The sequence below is a fragment of the Dendrobates tinctorius genome, unplaced genomic scaffold, assembly GCF_039654945.1.
Source record: "Dendrobates tinctorius isolate UK_male_01 unplaced genomic scaffold, ASM3965494v1 ptg000102l, whole genome shotgun sequence".
Classification (NCBI taxonomy): Eukaryota; Metazoa; Chordata; class Amphibia; order Anura; family Dendrobatidae; genus Dendrobates; species Dendrobates tinctorius.
In genome coordinates, this window is record NW_027361770.1 from 38,396,942 (window position 1) to 38,420,665 (window position 23,724).

The window sequence follows — 23,724 nt, forward strand, 5'->3', positions numbered from 1 at the left end:
CATATATTACAGAGATGATGGATTTTGGAAATAAAAACTTACCGTCAAACGCTGACGATGCGAGGGAGGGCTCCCAGAAGAAGATGTGCTGTCCTGTTGCTGGCCAGACTCCATGGCTGTGGGTGGTGCTGCTGCTGCATCTCTTGGGCGGCTGTTGAATAAAGAGAAACAAAGGGCCAATGAATATCTTGATATTCCTTGGACCTAGTTTTGAGGAATGGGGGATTTGATAATTACCGTCTCTCATCTGCTGCTCGACTCCCCTCCCGTTGTTCAGCATGTTCCCTTTGCTGCTCCATTTGGGGTGGTGGTGGTGCTGATGGTGCTGCAGTGGTCTCCTGCCTTCTCCTGGTTGCTGTCTTGGGTGGCATGTTGGGTGTGGCTGAGGGTCCCACTGTCATGCTTTTATATATGTGTGCTGTGGGTAGAGCTACTGAGCATGCTCAGACCCAAAAAACCGGATCCGGCCACCGGATCCGGCTTTCGTCAGTTCCGGTGCATTGCGGCACTCATAGACTTTCATTGTGCGAAAAAGCCGGACGCGCCGGATCCGGCTTTTTCGCCGGAGACAAAAAACGTTACAGTAGCTGTTTTTTTCCAGACGCCAGATTGCGACACATTGCCGGATCCGGCGAAAACCGGATGAAACGCATGGCCATCTGGTGCAAATGCAAGTCAATGGGGGGGAAACCGGATCTCTTGTCAAAAGAGCCGGATCGCGCCTGACGGCGAAAACCTGATGTGTGAAAGAGGCCTAGTGATAGAAAACAAAGTGGTTATTAATGGTGCATACTCAGATTGGGCCAGGGTTACTAGTGGGGTACCACAGGGTTCTGTAATGGGCCCCCTACTATTTAATATATTTATTAATGATCTAGTGGATGGCTTACACAGTAAAATATCAGTATTTGCAGATGATACAAAACTATGTAAGGTAGTTAACACAAAGGAGGACAGTTTGAAACTACAGACAGATTTGAGTAAATTGGAGAATTGGGCTGAAAAATGGCAAATGAGGTTTAACACAGATAAGTGTAAGGTTATGCACATGGGAAGGAGAAACAGATGCTATAATTACTTACTAAATGGGAAACTGCTGGGGAAATCAGACATGGAAAAAGACTCAGGCATCTTAGTCAATAAGAAGCTAAATTGGAGTGCCCAGTGTCAGGCAGCTGCCACCAAAGCAAATAGGGTCATGGGATGCATTAGAAGAGGACTAGGTACACGAGATGAAACCATAATTCTCCCTCTGTACAAATCACTCGTCAGACCACACTTGGAGTATTGTGTGCAATTTTGGACGCCGGTGCTCAAGAAAGACATTACTGAACTTGAAAGGGTTCAAAGGCGGGCTACTAAAATGATAAATGGAGTTGGTTCATTACAATACCCAGAAAGGTTATCAAAATTAAGTCTATTTACTCTAGAAAAGAGAAGACTTAGGGGAGACCTAATATATATGTACAAGTATATCAGAGGGCAATACAGAGATCTCTCCAATTAACTGTTTGTACCAAGGACTGTGACAAGAACAAGGGGGCATTCTCTTCGTTTGGAGGAAAGACAATTTCTGCACCAGCATAGAAGAGGGTTCTTCACGGTAAGAGCAGTGAGGCTCTGGAATTCTCTTCCTGAGGAAGTGGTGGTGGCCAACTCACTGAATGAATTTAAGAAAGGAATGGATGCTTTTCTTGTGAGTAACAGTATAGAAGGTTACGAATAACAGAATATTATAGGTAGATGGTTGACCCATCTTGGCTTCTACTCTGTGGGTTTTTTGCGTTCCCCAGGATCAACAATGCAGAACAGCTGCACTAAAAATAGGCTGAACTAGGTGGACATAAGGTCTTGCTTCAGTCTTCAAAGCTATGTTACTATGTTACTATGACCCCCCTCCAAATTACTGTTTAATTATGTATTTTTAACTCCTATATTGTAAAAGTCATAGGGTTTTTCCCGAGATTTCAAGCTGTCACCTATCCCCAGGATCCCAAGAACGAGACTCTGAAATACCCCATCGAAATGGAGCAATGTACACGCATGACACGGCTCCAGTTGAAGCGATGGGATCCAGAGCAGAGCACTATTCTCAGAATTGGTGGGGTTCAACTCGGTGCATAGGTGATCACTTGCAATCATGGGAGTTTTTGCAGGATCGCAATATTCACAGTTGTGGCCTAAGGACTGTCAGTAATACTGATATTCAAGAAAACTTCTCTAACCAGTGTACATCATTTCATGTGATAATGGATCATGCCAGTTTTCATAAGGACAAGAAAAGAGACAGTTTATCTTCAACATAACATCGTTATCACAGGGCATATGGCAATGAGGAGCGTGTGCTACCAGTGTTCTGTAGCAGCTCAATTACCCTACGACTGTGGCATGTAAAGAGTTTGACAGAGGGAGATTGCTCCCTCTGTCAACCCATCAGCTCCCGTCACGAAGAATCGATGATTGCTATGGCAACTGGAGTTCTAACAAATACCTCCAGGCCTACAATACAATAAAAGCTACCTGTCATCATAACACTGACTGTTCATTTCACTTCACATACAATTAAATAAAAAATTATTAAAAAGTCCCATGTATCCCAAAAATAGTACCAACAAAAACCACATTTTGCTATGCAAAAAACAAGCCTTCACAAAAAAATGAAACTTTTATGGCTGTCAGAATATGATTCAATTTCTTTTTTAAAACACTTTTCTTGCACAATAGTAGTAAAACAATAAAAAAGTAATGAAAAAGTAATCACTAACTTTATTTAACCTAAAAGTTGAAGTTTCCTACAAAAAAATAAGTAAATAAATAAAACAATGCCAGAAGTGCATTCCTCCTATAAAAATCATGGGATAAAAAGGTGAACAAATAATCTTATACTCATAGCCAAAAGTGTTGGCATCCTTGAAATTGTTACAGAAAATGAAGCATTTCTCCTAGAACGCTATTGCAATTACACATGTTTTGTTATACACATGTTTATTTTCTTTGTGTGTATAGGAACATCACAAAAAAAAAGAGGGAATAAAAAAGGCAGATTGGACAAAATTACACATTCCACACAAAATTCCAAAAAATGGGCTGGACAAGATTGTAGGCACCTTCAACTTAATATTTGGTTGCACATCCTTTGAAATAAATAACTACAACCAATTGTTTCCAATAACCATCAACAAGCTTCTTACACCTCTCAACTGGAATTTTGAACCACTCTTTTGCAAACTGCTCCAGTTCGCTCATATTTGAAGGGTGCCTGCTCCCAACAGCAATTTTAAGATCTGTCCACAGGTGTTTAATGGGATTTAGATATGGACTCATTGCTGAGCACTTCAGAACTCTTCAGCGCTTTGTTTGCATCAATTTCTGAGTGCTTCTTGAAGTATGTTTGGGGTCATTGTCCGGCTGGAATACTCATGATCTAGGATATAAACTCAGCTTTCTGACACTGGGCACTACATTGCGACCCAAAATCCTTTGGTAATCTTCTTATTTTGTGATACACATTCAAGGCACCCAGTGCCAGAAGAAGCAAAACAACTCCAAAACATCTTTGAACCTTCAACATATTTGACTGTAGGCACTGTGTTCTTTTCTTTGTAGGCCACATATCATTTTCAGTAAATAGTGGAATGATGAGCTCTACCAAAAAGTTCTAACTTGGTCTGTCCAAAAGAAGCTTTCCCAAAAGGATTTTGACTTACATACATTTTGGCAAACTGCAGTCTAGCTTTTTATGTCTCAAATGCCGACGGATAGTCCACACTGACTTTGAAATACCTTGAGACTGCAGGACAGCTTGAATTTCTTTGGAATTTGATAGGGGCTGCTTATCCACCATCCAGACTATCCTGCATCAATTTTACTCTTCTGTCCACGTTCAGGAGATTAGCTACAGTACCATGGGTCTTAAACTTCTTGATTATGTTGTACACCGTGGACAAATGAACATCAAGATCTCTGACTTGTAACCTTGAGATTGTTGATATTTTTCAACAATTTTGTTTCTCAAGCCCTCAGATAGTTTTCTTCTCCTGTTCTCCATGCTTAGTGTGGCACACACAGACACACAATGCAGAGGATTGAGTCACTTTTTTATCTGGTTTCAGGAGTGATTTTCATATTGCCCACACCTGTTACTTGCCACACGTGAGTTTGAACGAGCATTCCATGCTTGAAACCAGGGCTGTGGAGTCGAAGTCATGGAGTCGGTGTCCATTTTGGTGGAGTCGGTATAAAATGGACCGACTAAGATATATAATAAATTGGGTACAGTAGTTGAATGGAGTATGTGCTGTACATTGTTTCATAAGAACTTGGGAAAGTTATGAAATGTCCTGTTCCTGGTGTAAGTATCTAGGATTTTATTTGAGATTAATCTGTGCTGCACTTTATGTACATGCTCAGTAGTGAGCCTGTGCTGTGGAGTTAGAGTCATGGAGTCGGAAGTCAGGAAAAGTGAGGAGTTGGAGGTTTGGCTTACAAACTCTACAGCCCTGCTTGAAAACAAAGTTGCTTATCCATGTCCAAGGACATGCGCACACATGCGTTTGAAATGCATGCGTTTGTCACATAATCATGTCTGGAAAATGAGACATGCCCATTGGGTGTGGTTTGTGTCAAGGAAATTTTCCGAACGCATGTGCTGAAAAAAACGCAAATGCATGCAAAAAACTCAGGTTTTTTTGCCGTCATGCGTAAGCTGATGCGGATAAAAAATGCTGCGTAAACATGCATTTGTATGCGTTTTGACATGAGTTTGCATATGCAGACAATACGCTGTGCTCACAAACGCTAATGTGAACCAGTCCATGTCTTCCAGGGGGACATGACACACTTGTGATAGAAATTATGTCAAATTTGCCTTTTTTCTCAGCTTTTTTTGTGTTGTTCCTATTCACACAAAGGAAATAAACATTTATAACAACACATGTGCAATTGCAATAATTTTCTGGGAGAAATATTTCATTTTTTGTAACAATTTCAAGGGTGCCAACACTTTCGGCCATTTCTGTATGCATGTACCCCAAAATGGTATCAGTGAAAACAACAAAAAACAAGTCCTAACACAACTCTATCTATATATACACATAAAAGCATCATGGGTCTGAAAATATGGGATGAAAAAACTATATTTAAGCAAAAGGAATAAAACATTAAATAAATAATTTAGTACTGTAGTTATCGTATTGATCTGCAGACAAAATAGCAAATCAATTATACTGAATGGTGATTTTTAAAAAATCCAAAATTGCTGTTTTTTTGTTCAGGCCATCTCTCAAAAAAGTGAAAAAAAAGTTATGTATCCCAAAATAGGACAAACTTGTCACTTCAATAATAAGCCCGCATACTGTTCAGTTGTTGGAAAAATGATTCAAGTATGGCTCTCAAAACATGGCAACACACACAAGTAATCATTTTTTTCCCCAGAGTATTTATTCTAACAAAAAATAAAACATAAAAAAACTCTAGATATTTAGTATCACCATAATTGTACTGACTCACAAAATAAAGCTAACATGTTATTTGTGCAGCAAATGAAAAGATAATTATCAAAATGTAAAAAATACAGCACAATTGCTCATATTTTCTATTTTTTCGAATAAAAAGTTAATGAACGTTTGACATCAGGTTGTATATACCCCAAAATGGTGCTACCAATAAAAGCAAAGCACTGATTCAGCTTTGTCTACACAAAAGAAAAAAAAAAAAAAAAAAATGGCACCTGGAAGGCAAAGATGAAAAAAAATAAATGTGTGGACACAATAAAGCCAAATTAGTCCTTGTACTTGATGGGTTAAAATACAGTTTTTCATAAGCCCTTGATATCACACATTCCATTCAATCAAAATTATATAGAAAGAGTTCTCCAGTGTGGTAGGATAAAACTTCACATTTATTAATAACGCATTAAAAGGGCATGTTGAAGCCACACGAGAGATCCGAAGGGATCAACGACCAATGCGTTTCGACTGTGAGGTATTAATCATGGTCTTAATTAAAACTGTCACCAGGTTTATGCTATCCTCATCAGCTTAATGTAGAAAAAAAGTCCTTGATTCCAGTGATGTAACACTTAGTTTACTAGGTGCAGCAATTGTGAGAAAGAGTTTTTAGATGTAGCAGAGCTCAGACAGCTAGCTCCGCCAACACCACTAATTAGCAGATTTCTGTGTACATTGTATATTGACAGTAAGCTGCCAGTCAGTCGTGGGTTCGGAGATGGACCAGGACGAACGAGACTTGTAGTCCTTGTAGTGATTCTCCTGCTGATTAAACCTTCATTGCACTGAAACTATAACACACAGCCTAATAAGTGACTTCCCAGGGGAAGAGTCCTGAGGAGATCATTTGCATATTCCCAGTGCCTTCTGGGATAAGTGAAGAGTCTCCGCGAGCTCAGTGATCACTGGGTTTTGGCCGTTGCAGCTGAAAAGAGGAAATCGGTAATCCATTTTTCATCGTTTTGAAATCTCAATATGGAAGAGGCCAGGAGCCATTTGGTGAGCTGCATTTCTTGCTACATGTTCACAGACTTACCAGTGGAAAAGCCAAACTTCACATGCCACAAATGCAAGCTTGTGTCCCTGTTGGAGGAAAAGTTGCAAAATCTCGAAGAGAGGTTAGCTACGTTGAAGATCATTAAGGAAGGTGAAGAGTTCTTAGACAGAGCATAATTATCTCTTCATGTTACAGAAAGAGAAGAAATTCGAAGTGCACCAGAAGAAACAAAGGAATGGAAACATGTGACCCAGAGAAGCAGGAGGATCGGGAGGCGGTCAGCGCCCATACTGCTCAGGAACCAGTACCAGGCTCTCACGCAGGAAAACAAAGAAATACATCAGGATAAGACTTTGCCCACAAACAGCAGCCTTGTACGCCTTCAGAGTCCTCCAGGATGGAGAAAGAAAAATGTTGTGAAGAAGAAACGGAGAGTGGTGGTCATGGGGGATTCCCTGTTGAGAGGAACAGAGGCCGCTATCTGCAGACCGGATATAACGTCACGAGAAATTTGCTGTCTTCCAGGTGCAAAATTTAAAGATGTGTCTGACAGGATATCAGGACTCTTCAGACCTACAGATGACTACCCATTCCTGCTAATACATGTGGGGACAAATGACACCGCAAGAAACGACCTGGAAGCCATCTGCAGTAACTGATAACTTAGGCAAGAAAGTGAAAGAACTGGGAGCGCAGGTAGTCTTCTCTTCCATCCTCCCAGTGGATTGCCATGGAACAGGGAGGTGGAATAAGATTCTGCAGGTGAACAACTGGCTACGTCGATGGTGCCGTCAGCAAGGATTTGGATTTCTGGATCACAGAGTGAATTGCCTATATCATGGACTACTTGCTAGAGATGGGGTGCACCTTACGAAGACTGGAAAACATGTATTTGGAAGCCACCTTGCTACAGTCATCAGGAGAGCTTTAAACTAGAACAATGTGGGAAGTGAAGCAAAAGGCCAGAAAAAGCCATACACCTGGCAAATGCTATTGAGAACTCTGGTATTAGAAGTGGGAGGAAAGAACAAAGACAAAAAAAATCTAAATAATAAAAATATTGGAGAAAGAGAAACCAATCACAAACTAAAATGTTTCTATACTAATGCACAAAGCATGGGCAACAAACAAGGAGGACTGGAACTACTAACACAGGAAAAGAAATACGATGTCATTGGAATCACTGAAACTTGGTGGGACGATACAAATGATTGGAATACAAGGCTAGAAGGATACAACTTATTTGCAAGAAACAGACTTGACAAACAAGGAGGAGGTGTCGCATTGTATGTTAGAAACGCGTATATCTGCACAGAGATTGAAGCTTCAGAGACTGGGAGTTCTGTGGAAACTGTTTGGGTAAGAATACAAGGACAGAACATTGGAAAGGACACCATTGTAGGCATTTACTATAGGCCACCTGTGCAAGCTGAAGATATGGATGAACTCTTTATGCATCAATTTGCCAAGTTCTCCAAAAAATATGACATAGTTGTCATGGGAGATTTCAACTATTCAGACATTTGTTGGGAATCTCTCTCAGGCAAATCTAACAGGTCAATGAAATTCTTATCCTCTCTTGCTGACAACTTTATCTTCCAAAAGGTAGGGGAGAAAACAACGGGATCTGCAACCTTGGATCTAATCCTCATAAACAGGGAGGAAATGGTGAGGAACTAAAAGTGGCTGGGACCCTAGGAGGTAGCGACCATGCTATTTTAGAATTTTGGATAACTAGAGGAGGAAGACCTGTGAAGACTCAGACGTCAAGGTTAGATTTCAGAAAGGCAGATTTTAAGGGATTCAGAAAGACAATTGGAGGAATCCAATGGCTGGATATTCTTAAAGACAAAAATGTCCAGGAAGGATGGTAAATCTTGAAAAATGAAATTCTCAAAGCACAATTGTTAACAATTCCGAAAATAGGGAAGAATAGGAAGCATTTAAGGAAACCAGGATGGATGAACACAGAACTCAAGCACCTGCTAAAAAGGAAGCAAGAAATGTTTATAAAATGGAAAGAGGGAGGCATATCTAAAGAAGAATATAATGCTGTCTGCAGAACCTGCAGGGCACAAATCAGATTACTAAAGCTGACAATGAACTGAGGCTTGCAAGAGACTTCAAAAGCAATAATAAAGGATTTTGGGGATATGTCAAAAGTAAAAGAAAAGTCAAAGATGCTATAGGATTTTTACAGGATGAAAATGATGAAATGGTAAGACAGGATGTTGAGAAGGCCGAACTTTTAAATTCTCATTTTGCATCTGTTTTCTCTCAGAAAGGAAATGTAACATTAACTGTTCTTCACTGTCCTATTGAGGGAATAGAAGAATTCAGGATATCTATAAACAGAAAAATAGTGAGGAAACACTTAGCAACCTAAATGAATTCAAGTCTCCAGGTCCAGATGAATTACACCCCAGAGTACTGAAGGAGATAGCAGAAGAAATTTTTTGAACCCCTCTCTGTAATGTTTGAAAATTCTTGGAGAACAGGAGAAGTCCCAGAAGACTGGAGAAGAGCAAATGTTGCTCCTATCTTCAAAAGGGGAAGAAGGTGGACCCAGGCAACTATAGGCCGGTGAGTCTGACTTCCATACCAGGAAAGATCTTTGAACAAATTATTAAACATGTATGTCAGTACCTGGATAAGAATGAAGTGATTAAACAGAGTCAGCATGGGTTTGTAACTAATAAGTCATGTAAGACTAACTTAATTTCCTTCTATGACGGAATCACTGATTGGGTGGATCAGGGAAATGCTGTAGATATAGTATATCTTGACTTCAGCAAAGCATTTGACAAAGTATCTCACACAATCTGTTATGCGGGGCTTAGGTCAAAGGAGGCTGAAATACCCGGGGCCCCTGCGGAGTCCCTCCAACTAGGGAAAACCCTGTCTGACCCTCAACCCAGGGTTTTTGCTAATGGTGCAAATGCCTGAGCCTCCAACCTTTCCTTATCTCCTGCTCAGCCCTAAGCTGAACCCTCCACCCTCCACCCAGTGAGTTGTCAAACCACCAAAGCCCACACAGTAATGACAGACAGGGAGAACTTAAACCACACCGCGCCGCAAACACACAGGACAATACTGAAATGTGAACAGGGCAAAGCAAAACACAAATATAGGAAGGCGAAAAGGTAACAACGGATCATACGCCACCAGCTACGAATTTCTCTCTCCAACACCTCCTCTCCAGACCGGAACCACTTGGCATAAAACACAAGCTATAATCGGTGACGCCAACAGGCCAGCACGACTATTTAAAGACCGTGGGCGTGACCAAACATCCCACCTGATTTCCAGCTAGATTAACCCCCGATAACCTGAGTAAAATCAAGCCGGCGCCACTGAGGCTATAGTGGACGGAGATGGAACTACCGCTGCCTGCCGGACACTGTGGTGTGAATAGCGTCCGACATGACACAATCCTTATTGGAAAAAATGACTAGGTATGGAATGGACAAGGCAACTGTTAGGTGGATTCATAAGTGGCTTAGTGATCGGACCCAAAGAGTGGTCGTAAATGGCTGCACATCCAGTTGGAAGAATGTCTCAAGTGGGGTACCACAGGGCTATGTCCTGGGCCTTGTATTGTTCAACATCTTTATCAACGATATAGATGAAGGAATTGAGGGTAAACTGATTAAATTTGCTGATGACACAAAGCTAGGAGGGATAGCTAATACTACAGAAGAGAGAGAGAGGATTCAAAAAGATATAAATAATCTGGAGCAGTGGGCAGCAACTAACAATGGTTTTAACAGGGAAAAATGCAAAGTACTACAATCTGGGCAATAAAAATGAAAAAAGCATACACAAAATGGGAGGAATAGGGCTACGCAACAGCACATGTGAAAAAGACTTGGGTATACTAATAGATCACAGACTGAATACGAGTCAACAGTGTGATGCAGCAGCAAAAAAGGTAAATGCAATTCTAGGATGTATAAACAGAAGCATACAGTCTAGATCATGTGAAGTCATTATTGCCCTCTACTCCTCTTTGGTCAGACCTCATCTGGAATACTGTGTCCAGTTTTGGGCACCACATTTTAAAAAAGACATCAACAAACTGGAGCAAGTTCAGAAAAGAGCGACCAGAATGGTGACCGGTCTGCAAACCCTGTCTTATGAGGAAAGGCTGCAGGATTTGGGAATGTTTAGCTTGCAGAAGAGAAGACTGAGAGGAGACTTAATAGCTGTCTACAAATATCTCAAGGGCTGTCACATTGTAGAAGGATCATCTTTATTCTCATTTGCACAAGGAAAGACTAGAAGCAATGGGATGAAACTGAATGGGAGGAGACACAGATTAGATATTAGAAAAATATCAATGAGTGGAACAGGATGCCACGAGAAGTGGAGAGTTCTCCTTCAATGGAAGTCTTCAAACAGAGGCTGGACAGACATCTGTCTGGGATGATTTAGCGAACCCTGCTTTGAGCAGGAGGTTGGACCAGATGGCCCAGGAGATCCCTTCCAACTCTACGATTCTATGATTCATTGCTGAAATCAGTGTCTCAGTCATTACCTCATGCTGCCCTCAGATTAAATAGGTGACAGATTCCCTTTAAAGGGAATATGTCACCAATTTTTTGGGATATCATGTAAAAATATCATTCAATTTATTGTCACCTCTGTATTGTACAAGTATTTTTGATACCCCTTGACTCCCCACCAATGATACATAAATGCCGTTTTTTTATTCCTCCCGCGGTGTATGTAAATATGCTCGGTCCAATCTGATGGGCAGGGCTTATTGTCCGTCTCCACCCCCCTCCTCGGCTTACTTTACATATTCTTTTCTGTGAATATCACAGATCGCGTAGTTACCATGCGTGCGCATTCAAATGGCCTCTCGTGCGCGCAGTATGCTTTGCACAACTGTGGGCAAGGCATAAAATCATTATTGCGCATGCGCCGGCATACGCCATGGCTTTCTATGGCCTGGAAGTGTTCAAGTATACTTCTGGGCCATAGAACACAATTGCGTATGCCGGCGCATGGGAAATACTGTTTTTCGACTTTGCCCATAGTTGGGCAAACCATACTGCGCACACGCGAGAGGCCATTTGAATGCGCACGCACGGTAACTCTACGCGAACGCAGAAATTACCCAAAAGGAATGCGTAGAGCAAGCGAGGAGGGGGGAGAGAGATGGACTATAAGCCCCACCCATCGGACCACACAGAGCATATTTACTTACACCGCGGGAGGAATAAAAACGGTATTTATGTATCATTGGTGGGGAGTCAAAAGTACTTGTATAATGCAGAGGTGACACTAAATTGAATGATATTTTTACATGATATCCCAGTGGTGACAGATTCCCTTTAAGAAGCATTATATTACTTATATATTATATATTATATTCACTTACTGTCACAGTAGATATGGCAGTCCTGGCAGTCAATGCACTAAATAGAAAGCTTGGATTGAACACTACCTCAAGCTTCTCTCAGTAAAGTGGTTCAGTCCATGAAGTAATGTAAGGTTATGTGCACACAGTGCGGATTCTGCTGCAGATCCGCAGCGTTTCAGGCTCTGCGGTTCCGCAGCAGATTTAGGTATGTTGTACAGTACCATTGTTTTCAATGGTAATCTGAAAAACGCTGTGCACATGCTGCGGATTTTTCCGCGCAGATTTGCTGCGGGTTACAATCCGCAGCATGTCAACTCTTTGTGCGGACTCCGCTGCGGTTTCAAACCTTCTCCATTGTAGAGGTGTGAAACCACAGGCAAACCGCAGGTCTTTTGACCTGAGAATTTACCTGCGGATTTTGAAAAATCCGCAGGACCTAAATCTACGTGTGCACATAGCCTTATACAACCAGGCTATGCAGTAAAGTAATATAGAATGTAGTTAATCCCAGCATTTCCACATAGAATCGACATCTGAAATGTCTACGGGTCTTTTGGAATAGCTATTAAAAAATACACCATTTAGCATTAAATCATTATATGTGAGCAGAAAGCTGGTATAAAGTGGTCATACACAATTATTATACTTCTGCACTGACCACAGAAGAATAAAATCAGAGGGTAAATTGATTTTTATCCTCTAAAGGTGTCGTATAAATCAAATATGTGATGGCAGGAGACATACCAGTGGGAAGGCTGTGATTAAGAGTCCCATTTCTGGAGGCCTTATTTACACCTAATATAAGCTTTACAGACAGGTTTATGGGGATGAGAGACTGCTCTTACCAGAAAAGCAGGGTCCTTTTGATACCACACTTAAATCTTTTTGTTGTTTGCAGGCAGATCTTCTCAGGAAGCATTCATTTTGATAAGTGTCTCCATTTGACCCACACACTGGTACGTAGTTAGTGTGACACTGCAAAATAAAGTTACATTTGTTAAATGGGGAAGAAAAGATTGTGAAGTTACAGCAGGAATGTGGCGTTGTGGTGCCCACGGTACAATGATGCACACCGTTCCTGATATAATGTTCAGGTAATACCGTCGGCGGGAGGATTTACACCTGGAAAATCCTAATTTTGCAGCCCGTAAGACACACTATTGTTAGCTACCTTCCAATTCATTTGTTGTACCCTTTAGACATTTCAAAATAATTTGACCCAAACAAAAGCTTAGAAATAACTAATAGTAGTGGGTAGATATCATTTTAAAGAGAACCTGTCAGGCATAGCTCCCAAGCATCCCGGATATGGTGGGACAGTCCCGTTTTTGACTGCCTGTCCCGCTGTCCTGAGCGTGACTCTTTTTCCCGCACTGCGCTGAGCCGCCACGCCCCCCTATGCACCAACCCCATTCTCACCCTTCCAGAGACCCCCCCGCAGCTCCCCCCACAGCCTGTGATGACTTGCTAGGCTGTTGCTTCTGTCTGCACAGGACCTGTGATGAGGTCACAGGAGGGGAGGAGTCAGAAGTCACATGATCGGTTTGACAAAATGGAGAGAAAGAAATAGGCCATGAGCAGGGGATCACCCTGAATAGGACATAGCATATATAATACAAATTTTATTAAACACAGCAAAAATTCTTAAAAACGGTCACATAATAGAGCAACCCACCTGCTACCAACTATCACCCTCACCGAGAATGATGCCTATATCCCTCGGTCCATGTAAACAGGATTCTCAATGGGAGAATTAGTAAGTCCACACATAGGTAATATAGAGCATAGAGTCAGAAACACCAATAATATACAAATACAATGAAAAAATGATGCAATTCCAACCCAATAATTACAAAAAAACAGTACAAGGGATAATGTAAACCCGAGAAGATGCTGATCACTATGAGGTGTACAAAAAAGATAGAAATGCACACTAAATAGACCTCATATATGCGTAGAGGTACCCCAGCCCAAGATCAGGCATAGGGAACATCAAGGACCAGATCAGTCAGACCATTAGGGGCTAGAGAGGGTCTAAGTGGACAGAGAAAATCTCCATAACCATCCCAAAGGATAACCACACATACAAATCAGCACAATACAAAACCCATGAGAAGTGAAGTGGGGCAGGTAGAGCCAGAGACCCGACACGTGTCGCCACTCTAGGTGGCTTCGTCAGGGGTACAGATTGCCAGTCAGCTGTGTCAATATATATGGTTGCATAATTAGTAGATAGGGAGCAGCTGCGCCGCTGCTTACCATGACAGGGTTAACATCCAATATACCTGAGAGTCAGTGGTTAGTCACTGATCCATAGCTATGGCTGACAGCTCACAGCAGCGGCATGTGACATCACAGAATGCCAACTGCGCAAGCGTCGGTGTCCGGGAGACAAGGCACACATCCTGAATACAGGAAGTGAGAGAGAGCTCAATATTGCTACTGCGCAGGCGTCGGCGTATAGTAGACAAAGCGCGTGTCACGAATAAATGAGAAAGACCAATCAAGGGGACACTTGCGGTCATGTGAGCGATTAACCCTCAAAGATATACAGCTCACTTGCTGTGATGATTATCTGCGCAAGCGTCGGTGTATAATAAACAAAGCGCGCGTCACAAAGAGACACAATTAAGGGGACATTCTAAAGATATGCAGCACATTCACTGTAGTAGTTATCTGAGTAGGCGATGACCAAAAACACTTCCCCATAGGCGCTCCTGGCCAGAGCCAGATGTAGATCACCACTGTATTACTAGTCATGCAGCTGCCATAGTCACCAATAGACGCACATCGCTGGAGAAAGCAATGATAAGGCGCAATACCTGAGATCTAAAGCGCCTGTACTTATACAAAGACCGTGCTGGTTCGGGGCTCAGTTGCCATGATGATCAGTTAAATAAACAGGACCCTTTATACTCAGCCAACTGGGCAGAGCTAACACGGTACACTGTTTATACTCAGCCAACTGGGTGGAGCTAACACACTCTTATACAGATCTTATAAAAGAAGGACCAGAAGGTAACTATTGACCTTTTTGTTAGTCCCAGTGCTACAATCAGTAATTATAGGAACGGCGACCACAAATAAAGCGAACTGGGTGGAGCTAACACGTGACACTGTTTAAACTCAGCCAACTGGGCGGTGCTAACACACTCTTATACAGATCTTATAAAAGAAGGACCTGAAGGTAACTATTGACCTTTTTGTCTATCCCAGTGCTATAATCTGTAATTATAGGAACGACGACCACAAATAAAAGGATGAAAGAGCTCCTCATCACTGGTGCGCAGGCACTAAGATAATAGATATGCTAGACTAAAATTAGTCACAAGCACATTTCTAACAGTAGTCAGTTCTAGAGATAGAGACAAGGTGCTACTGCGCAAATACCAGTATACATAGTCTCACTCATAGCTAGGTTGGTAAAATAAATAGCCAGCTAGGCAGTGGCTGGATAAACCGACCAGATACAAAGTAAACGGCCCGACCCCAGACACACAAATACCCTGTGAGCAAGTGTGGACAAAAAGTTACGGTATGTAAATGATAAAGATCTTTATGCTCAGCCAAGTGGGCAGGGCTAACACACTCTAATACAGATCTTGTAAAAAAGAGACCAGAAGGTAACTGTTGACCTTTTTGTTAGTCCCAGTGCTACAATCAATAGTTGTAGCAACTGTTGAAGCGCTGAGGTAGCACGAAACGGCCGTTGTCAGCTGTTTTCCCTCTCCTGTTATCACTCCCCCGGCCGACATGTATAGCATGTGCCAATAAATCTAACACTATTTCCATCAGCTCCAGGAGTGCGGTCCTCTTTTCTTCTTATATATATTGACACAGCTGACTGGCAATCTGTACACCTGACGAAGCCACCTAGAGTGGCGAGCACGCGTCGGGTCTCTGGCTCTACCTGCCCCACTTCACTTCTCATGGGTTTTGTATTGTGCTGATTTGTATGTGTGGTTATCATTTGGGGTGTTTATGGAGATTTTCTCTGTCCACTTAGACCCTCTCTAGCCCCTAATGGTCTGACTGATCTGGTCCTTGATGTTCCCTATGCCTGATCTTGGGCTGGGGTACCTCTACGCATATATGAGTGTGCATTTCTATCTTTTTTGTACACCTCATAGTGATCAGCATCTTCTTGGGTTTACATTATCCCTTGTACTGTTTTTTGTAATTATTGGGTTGGAATTGCATCATTTTTTCATTGTATTTGTATATTATTGGTGTTTCTGACTCTATGCTCTTTATTACCTATGTGTGGACTTACTAATTCTCCCATTGAGAATCCTGTTTACATGGACCGAGGGATATAGGCATCATTCTCGGTCAGGGTGATAGTTGGTAGCAGGTGGGTTGCTCTATTATGAGCATTGTATTATTTGTGTATGTGTCACATTTGTGACTATTTTTAATGTTTTTAAGAATTTTTGCTGTTTTTAATAAAATTTGTATTATATATGCTATGTCCTATTCAGGGTGATCCTCTGCTCATGGCCTATTTCTTTCTCTCCTTTTTGTCAAACATACAACATACAGTATGTACTATTTAGGTCTAGGTTGGATCCCCTTAATTATCCTTTCGGTGGTGCCCCCATTTCTTTGTTTCTCGAGTCACATGATCAGGGCTCGGTGTGTGCAGGACTCTGCTATGCTTCCTGGTTGTCATGATGCTGGTGAGGGGAAGTTTATGTGTGGGGTCAGGAGAGGTTTACAGGGAGAATGTAGCAGACCCGTGTGTGTATGGGGTATGCAGAGCCGAGCCGTGTGTGTACAGGGTGTACGGAGTGGAGCCATGTGTGTATGGAGCGCAGCCATGTGTGTATGGAGCGCAGCCATGTGTGTGTACGAGGTATATGGAGTGGAGCCTTGTGTGTACGAGGTGTATGGAGCAGAGCCGTGTGTATGGAGCGGAGCCATGTGTGTACGAGTTATACAGAGCGGAGCCACGTGTGCATGAGGTGTACAGAGCGAAGCAATGTGTGTGTGTATGAGGTGTATGGAGCGGAGCCGCGTGTGTATGAGGTGTGTGGAGCCATGTGTGTACGAGGTGTATGGAGCGGAGACATGTGTGTATGGAGCGGAGCCATGTGTGTGTACGAGGTATACGGAGCGGAGCCACGTGTGTATGAGGTGTATAGAGCGGAGCTGTGTGTGTACGAGGGGTACGGAGGGGAGCCACATGTGTATGGAACGGAGCCATGTGTGTGTAGAGGTATACAGAGTGGAGCCATGTGTGTGTACGAGGTGTACGGAGCTGAGCCGTGTATGTACAAGGTGTACGGAGTGGAGCCACGTATGTACGAGGTGCACAGAGCGGAGCCATGTGTGTATGAGGTGTACGAAGCAGAGCCGTGTGTACGAGGTGTACGAAGCAGAGCCATGTGTGCACGAGGCGTACGAAGCAGAGCCATGTGTGTATGAGGTGTATGGAGCGGAGCCGCGTGTGTACGAGGTGTATGGAGCGGAGCCGCGTGTGTACGAGGTGTACGGAGCGGAGCCGCGTGTGTACGAGGTGTACGGAGCGGAGCCGCGTGTGTATGAGGTGTACAGGGCAGAGATGTGTACAGGGCAGAGATGTGTACAGAGCAGAGCCGTGTGTATGAGGTGTCCGGAGCGGAGCCGTGTGTGTACAAGGTGTATGGAACGGAGCCCTGTGTGTACAAAGTGTATGGAGCTGAGCCGTGTGTTTACGGAGCGGAGCCTTGTGTGTACGAGGTGTACGGAGTGAAGCCACGCGTGTACGAGGTGTATGGAGCAAAGCTGCATGTGTACAAGTTTTACGGAGTGGAGCCATGTGTGTACAAGGAGTACAAAGCGTGGCCGCATGTGTACGAGGTTTACGGAGTGGAGCCATGTGTGTACTGAGTGGAGCCGTGTGTGCGAGGTGTGCGGAGCGGAGCCGTGTGTGTAAGACGCATACAAAGCGGAACCGTGTGTGTATGAGGTGTGTGGAGCCATGCGTGTACAAGGTGTATGGTGGGGAGCATTCATACCTCCCAACCATCCCAGATCCAGCAGGACAGTCCCGATTTTGAGAGAGAGTCTGTCTCGGACGGGAGCTTACTTTTCCTGCGGACACAGAAGTACACGGCGGAGCTCTGAGGAGCACTTTAAAATTTGCACGTGATGTTCTACCGGAAGTGACGTGCTGGAAACTGACTGGAAATGAGGTAATTTCGGGAGGAGATTGTGACGGAACCATGGAGGCACTTCAGGGAATGCTTCAGATCCATCACCGTGTCCTTCTCCGACAGCACGGACAGAGGGATCGCCTTGGAATCGGGGATGCCGGCCATGTGAGTGGATCATGTTATGTCCTGCACCGGGAGGCTCAGGTGGGCATTACAATGGGAGCCAGGCTGCAATAGTATCTTTATAGAATATTTCTTTCTCTCTCTGTTCTTTCTCTTGCTCTCTAATCTCTTTTTTTCCTCTCTCTCTGTTCTTTCTCTCTCCTTTAATTCCCTTTTTACTTTCTCACTCTGTTCTCTTTCTTTCCCCCTCTTTCTTTCCCCTCTTTCCTTTTTTCCTCTCTGTTCTTTCCCCCTCTTTCTTTCTGTTCTTTCTTTCCGCCTTTCTTTCTCTCTGTTCTTTATTTATCTGTTCTTTCCCCTCTCTTTTTTTTCCTCTCTGTTCTTTCTCTCTTTCTTTCCCTGCCTTCTTTCTCTCCCTTTGTTCTTTTATTTCCCCTCTTTCTCTCTCTGTTCTCTTTCTTTCTCTGGGTGTGGTTGGGGTATGGACATGGATGTGACTAGTTGTGAAATGGGTGTGGTTGGGGGCTTGGCCTAAAATTTGCGGCAACCTCTGTCCCTCTTTCCCTTCTTCAAAAGTTGGGAGGTATGTGTCAGGTCCCTTGACTATCCCCCATGACTACTTGAACAGTATGGTTGCAGATTTCTTTAATTTCATTATGTATTTTATGTAACTTATAAATGCTGCAATCTTTGAAAAATTAACTTCAATCATACAGCGTTACTTATGACCAATGATGAAGGACTAGACCAGAGGGAAGTGTTATGAATGGGTCACCGAGGAGGAAAAAACCTAAACATGCTAAGCCCAGAAAAACCAGAGAGGTTGGTAACTATGCAGATACCTGATCCTAGCCACACAACTAGCAGCAGCCTTGGGAGCGTAGCTACGATGAACCTAGACGCCTCATCAGGCCGGAGGACTAAATAAGCCTAAAGCAAGAAAAGGGGAAAACTAACTGCCCCAGAGCAGACCCCAAAGGAATAGACAGCCCCCACACATGCATTGACAGTGAAACAAGATGAAAACACAAACACAGGCAGGAAAATAGGCTGAGCAAACGATGGGGCCCAAACTAACTAGAAAGGAGAGGAAAGGAAAGACACTGTCTGCAATCTGCCCAAAACCCTACAAAATAATGTCCAACACTTCTGATAACAAAATTAACCCTGAAGTCACTAGACTTCTCCCACTATATCAGCACTCTGAAATATTCTAGACAGAGCAAAAAGAGGCCAATCTAATAAGGGACAAAAAGCAAATTGGCAAATACAGATAAATAAGGGTGGAAATTCAGCACAGCCCCAGCCGGGGCTGGCTGACCACACAAAAAACTTAATAGAACAACAAAATCAAGTGTGAACATTGGCAGAGAAACTTAGCTTGAACTTACTGGAACAGAGCTGAGAACCAAGACCTGACAAGCAGAAGGAATCACCAGCACCAGAGTAGGGCGTCGGCTGTCTTAAATCCAATCTGAGATTCCTGAGGTCCAATCGTCATCCTCATTATCAGGTGGCAGATCTCTTCTGATTAAATCAGCCTCACTACCTCCTGTTACCACCAGAGGGAGCCTGGAAGGAGAACTCACAACTGGTAGACCAGAAAATGAACTCACAACAGGGAAGTCTCCTGTCCCTGACTAGTCCAGAGGGTGGTCTCCTAACCCTGACTAGTCCAGAGGGTGGTCTCCTAACCCTGACTAGTCCAGAGGGTGGTCTCCTAACCCTGACTAGTCCTGCTTCAGATCTTCTACTCTGCCTCCATTACCAGGACTAACAACCTGCATAATGTTCCTACCATAATGAGTATTGTATGTAGACGGTCAATTACACCTAGAGAGACATGATTAGAAGGTCCAAGGCAAAACTACCCTGGAGAGAAGAAACCTCGCCAGACTAGTCCTGCTTCATTAGCATATGTGATGGAATAAAAGTACATTTTTTTAAAGATTGCAATAATATGCAAGATCAGTTAATTAAATCTGCATCCATACCACTATAGAAGTGCTTGGTGGACAGTAAAGGGACCCGACAGGGTCCCTTTACCACAGATGCTGATGTGGGAGATGCTAAGGGGCATGCTTGACATCATCACATGATTGGCGGTAGCAGTCGAATAGTGAGTGTGTCCTTACGACCAGCCTGCCTCACATGGTTCAGCTCAAAGCTAGATTGGTGGTGGTGGCAGCGAGTAGGAAATGCAGATTGGCAGCGAATCACTTGCTCTTTCCTAGAGTGACCTGTTTATTGAGCCCCGTATGAACACACACTTGCATGTTCTGGACTTTTTACCTTATATGTGTGTCCTGTTTTTTTTCTTGACCGCGTATGGCCAATATGGGTTTTTCTTACCTGAAAACCTGCCTTATGCCCCACCCGTACTGGTAGACAACGCCACTCCTTCTTTAAAATAACAACACTACACAATATATTCTTTGGATAATTTTGGCCACAGCGGCCAGTTTATTAACAAACAAAAACATAAACCTTGTTTAACAATAAAATATTAAATATGTCATATTTAATGACATGAGGGGAGAGTTCTTGGAGCCCATAAAACATCTGGCTTAAAATTTGGCAAAAAATGTCCAACGAGAACTTCAACCGCCACGTTACCCTCAGCCTTACACCACCAGCTCGAGGGCACCATAAATCCCGTTCCGGGAAGGCCAACCACCAAACAGCTCCCGGGGTAAAAACCCCATCCAGATCCCGTAACCAAATGCCAGATCACCCACACAATTTAACTGTCCTGAATGTTACCTACAATTCCTTTTTACGCTGAATCAGCGTCAACTCCAAGAACCCCACCCCCCGCCACACACGAACACCTCTGACCACCTCAAGCTCGTGAGTGCCCTAACACTGCAACCGCTCTCTCAATTCCTTCATTCATCGCAAGTGCCCACAAATCAATCCCTATCTCATTCAAATGAACCCCATCATCTCTCCAAAAATTACCCACCCCAGCTTCCAATTCGAAATGCCGCACACTGATACCCCCATTCCTTGAAACAAAACTCGACACGGCCCTATTCAACTTCACCCTAGCCCTATTGATTCCCTTTACAGATCGGCCCGCTCTCCAGTTTAGCCTGGGAACGATATCCGACCATACAGTCACGACCCCGGGAAAAGACGTCCACAACCTAAGGAAGTCAAATCGAATATCCCTGATCTACTCCCTGACAGGTCTAACGCCCAAATCGTTCCTTCCCAAATGCACCACCAAGATGTCGGGCGCTTTATCCAAATGGGCAAATTTGGAAAACTCAGGTAACGCCCTGCTCCATACCATCCCTCGAAAACCCAACCAGCGAACAACGACCAGGTCCCTGTTAAAACCCAGTTGCCTACCATCCGGCCTCACATCCGCCCGAAGTGCCCCCCAATAGACGAACGAGTGTCCAAAAATCCAAGCCAAGTAGGGCTGCCGATCTGAAATAACCACAACAAAAATCGTTAATTCCCCCCATCCAAGCCATGCCACTCCAATCAATAACGCATATGTTTGATAGCAGCCCGAACTCCAGCGGCCAATCCGCTTGATCTCGTCCGCGCCCATGCCAAGACAATCGGCTTCAGATGCTGCCCCAATCCTAAAGGAATGCGACCCATACATGTTTGGTGGGAGGCCCAACTCTCCCAAACCCCTTTTTAGCAGCGCAATGAACTGGAAACGGGACAAGAATGCCCCGCCTTCATGGCACAGCAATGGGCCGACCCGACCAGGCCACAAACGCCAATACAACTCCAAACACCTTTTTGGGCACATCAAAGCCCCTTCGACGCTACCCAACACCACACGCTTACCTCTTCTGAGCTGATCGGGTTTTGAACGCTGAATCCAAAATGCAATACCTCCCGCCCCCAATTCCACATCCTAAGCCAGCAGGCCACCTGCCCTACTGGGCGACACTAGTTCACCTATACGCATAGCCCCAAAGAACGCTAAAGAAAAGGCTAACTTGAACAATGCCGCCTCAAAATTAGAACAGCAAATCGTCTCTAGGACTCTCCCTAACCGTTCCAAGATACTAAAAGATCGGTCTACGCCTGTCAAAACTCCGGTAACCCTTCCGAAAACCTTTTAGAGCCTGTTTTACCCGAAAATCCTTTGTCACATCAACCGAACACTCCATCTTAAAACTGAAAGCAAGACCAGCAATAAATTTGTTAACCTTCGAACTAGACCAACCTATTTCCGCTGCCCTGCCGACCAAAAACAAAACCCCTGACGTTTTGATCCTCCACAGACCCCAAACCTCCCCAATGGGACACCCAACTCCGCCATATTTGCCATGATGCCTCGTATGACGCCCAAGTCTGGCTTGTAACCGACTCACGAATCAACCTTAGTGCTCTTCCATAACAATCCGCCACAAGTGAGAAGGGAATTCCGTTCCGGAGATCTCCACGCCTGGTGCCAGCTCCCGAAACCGCTCCCACTGTAAACGAGACAAAGCATCCGCTATAGAATTTTGCACTCCCGGCACATGCACAGCCGAAATACACGCATTCAATTCTAGACACCGCAAAGCAAGTTCTCTCACTAGCTTAATAACTGGGGGGGGACGAGGTGGAAAAAGGGTTGATCACTGACAGCACACTCATATTGTCGCAGTGAAACCTAACTCTGCGTTTCTCGAACATTTCACCCCAAATTAATACTGCCACAACAATGTTGTGAAACCTCTCTGATGCCACCAATCCGGCCAGCTCCCAACGCTCCAACGCCCCCTACAATAAGCACCGTAACCAACACCACCTGCAGCGTCCGTATAAATTTCGCAGTCGAAATCATTCAATATCTCCTGTTGAATCAGAGATATACAGTTGTAATTCTCCAAAAACCGCTGCCACACCGCCAGATCTTCCCGGTGTTCCCTATTCAAACGAATAAAGTGGTGCACCGACCATGCTCCCTCCGTCGCGCCCGACAACCTATGGCAGAAAATTCGGCCCATGGGCATGATCCTGCAGGCAAAATTCAACCTGCCTAAAAGCGACTGCAATTCTTTCAAAGTCACCTTTCGCAGTCTCCTAACTCGCTGCACTTCCAGCCTCAGTAACGACAATTTGTCCTCCGGTAACCGACACTCCTTTTTCTCTGAGTCAATCAGACCGTGCAAGGATCCTCGGTCTTATCTCTTGCCAACGGCACTCCAAAAAGCTCTGACACCCATTCCATCGCAGCCAACGTATTCCGACAAAACTGAATCTGGTGGACCTATGAACAAGAAATCGTCCAAATAATGAATCACGGACGGAACGCCGGCAACATCCCTAACCACCCATTCTAAAAAAGTACTTAACGTCTCAAACAGTGAACACGAAATTGCACAACCCATCGGCAAACATCTATCCAAATAGTAACCTCCGTTCTAAAAACATCCCAACAAGGGGATGCTATCTGGGTGTACCGGTAGTAGTCTGAAGGCCGACTCAGTCGGTTTTGGCCAACAAGGCCCCCTTGACGTACCTGCGAACCCATTGTACCGCCGTGTCAAATGAGGTATATACTACCGAACACAACTCTTGATCAATGCCATCATTGACCGACAATCCCTTCGGGTAAGATAGATGTTGAAT

At 43.9% G+C, this 23,724-nt stretch overlaps 1 protein-coding gene across 4 annotated transcripts in view; it reads right to left on the reverse strand.

Annotated features, from left to right (window-relative positions):
- Positions 1-23,724, reverse strand: part of TMEFF1 (transmembrane protein with EGF like and two follistatin like domains 1) — a 329,513-nt gene that overhangs the window by 166,619 nt on the left and 139,170 nt on the right. For all 4 annotated transcript variants that reach the window (XM_073587846.1, XM_073587847.1, XM_073587848.1 and 1 more), the window contains exon 3: positions 12,718-12,847. In XM_073587846.1, the coding sequence (XP_073443947.1) occupies positions 12,718-12,847 (130 nt within the window). The remainder of the gene's footprint in view (positions 1-12,717; positions 12,848-23,724) is intronic.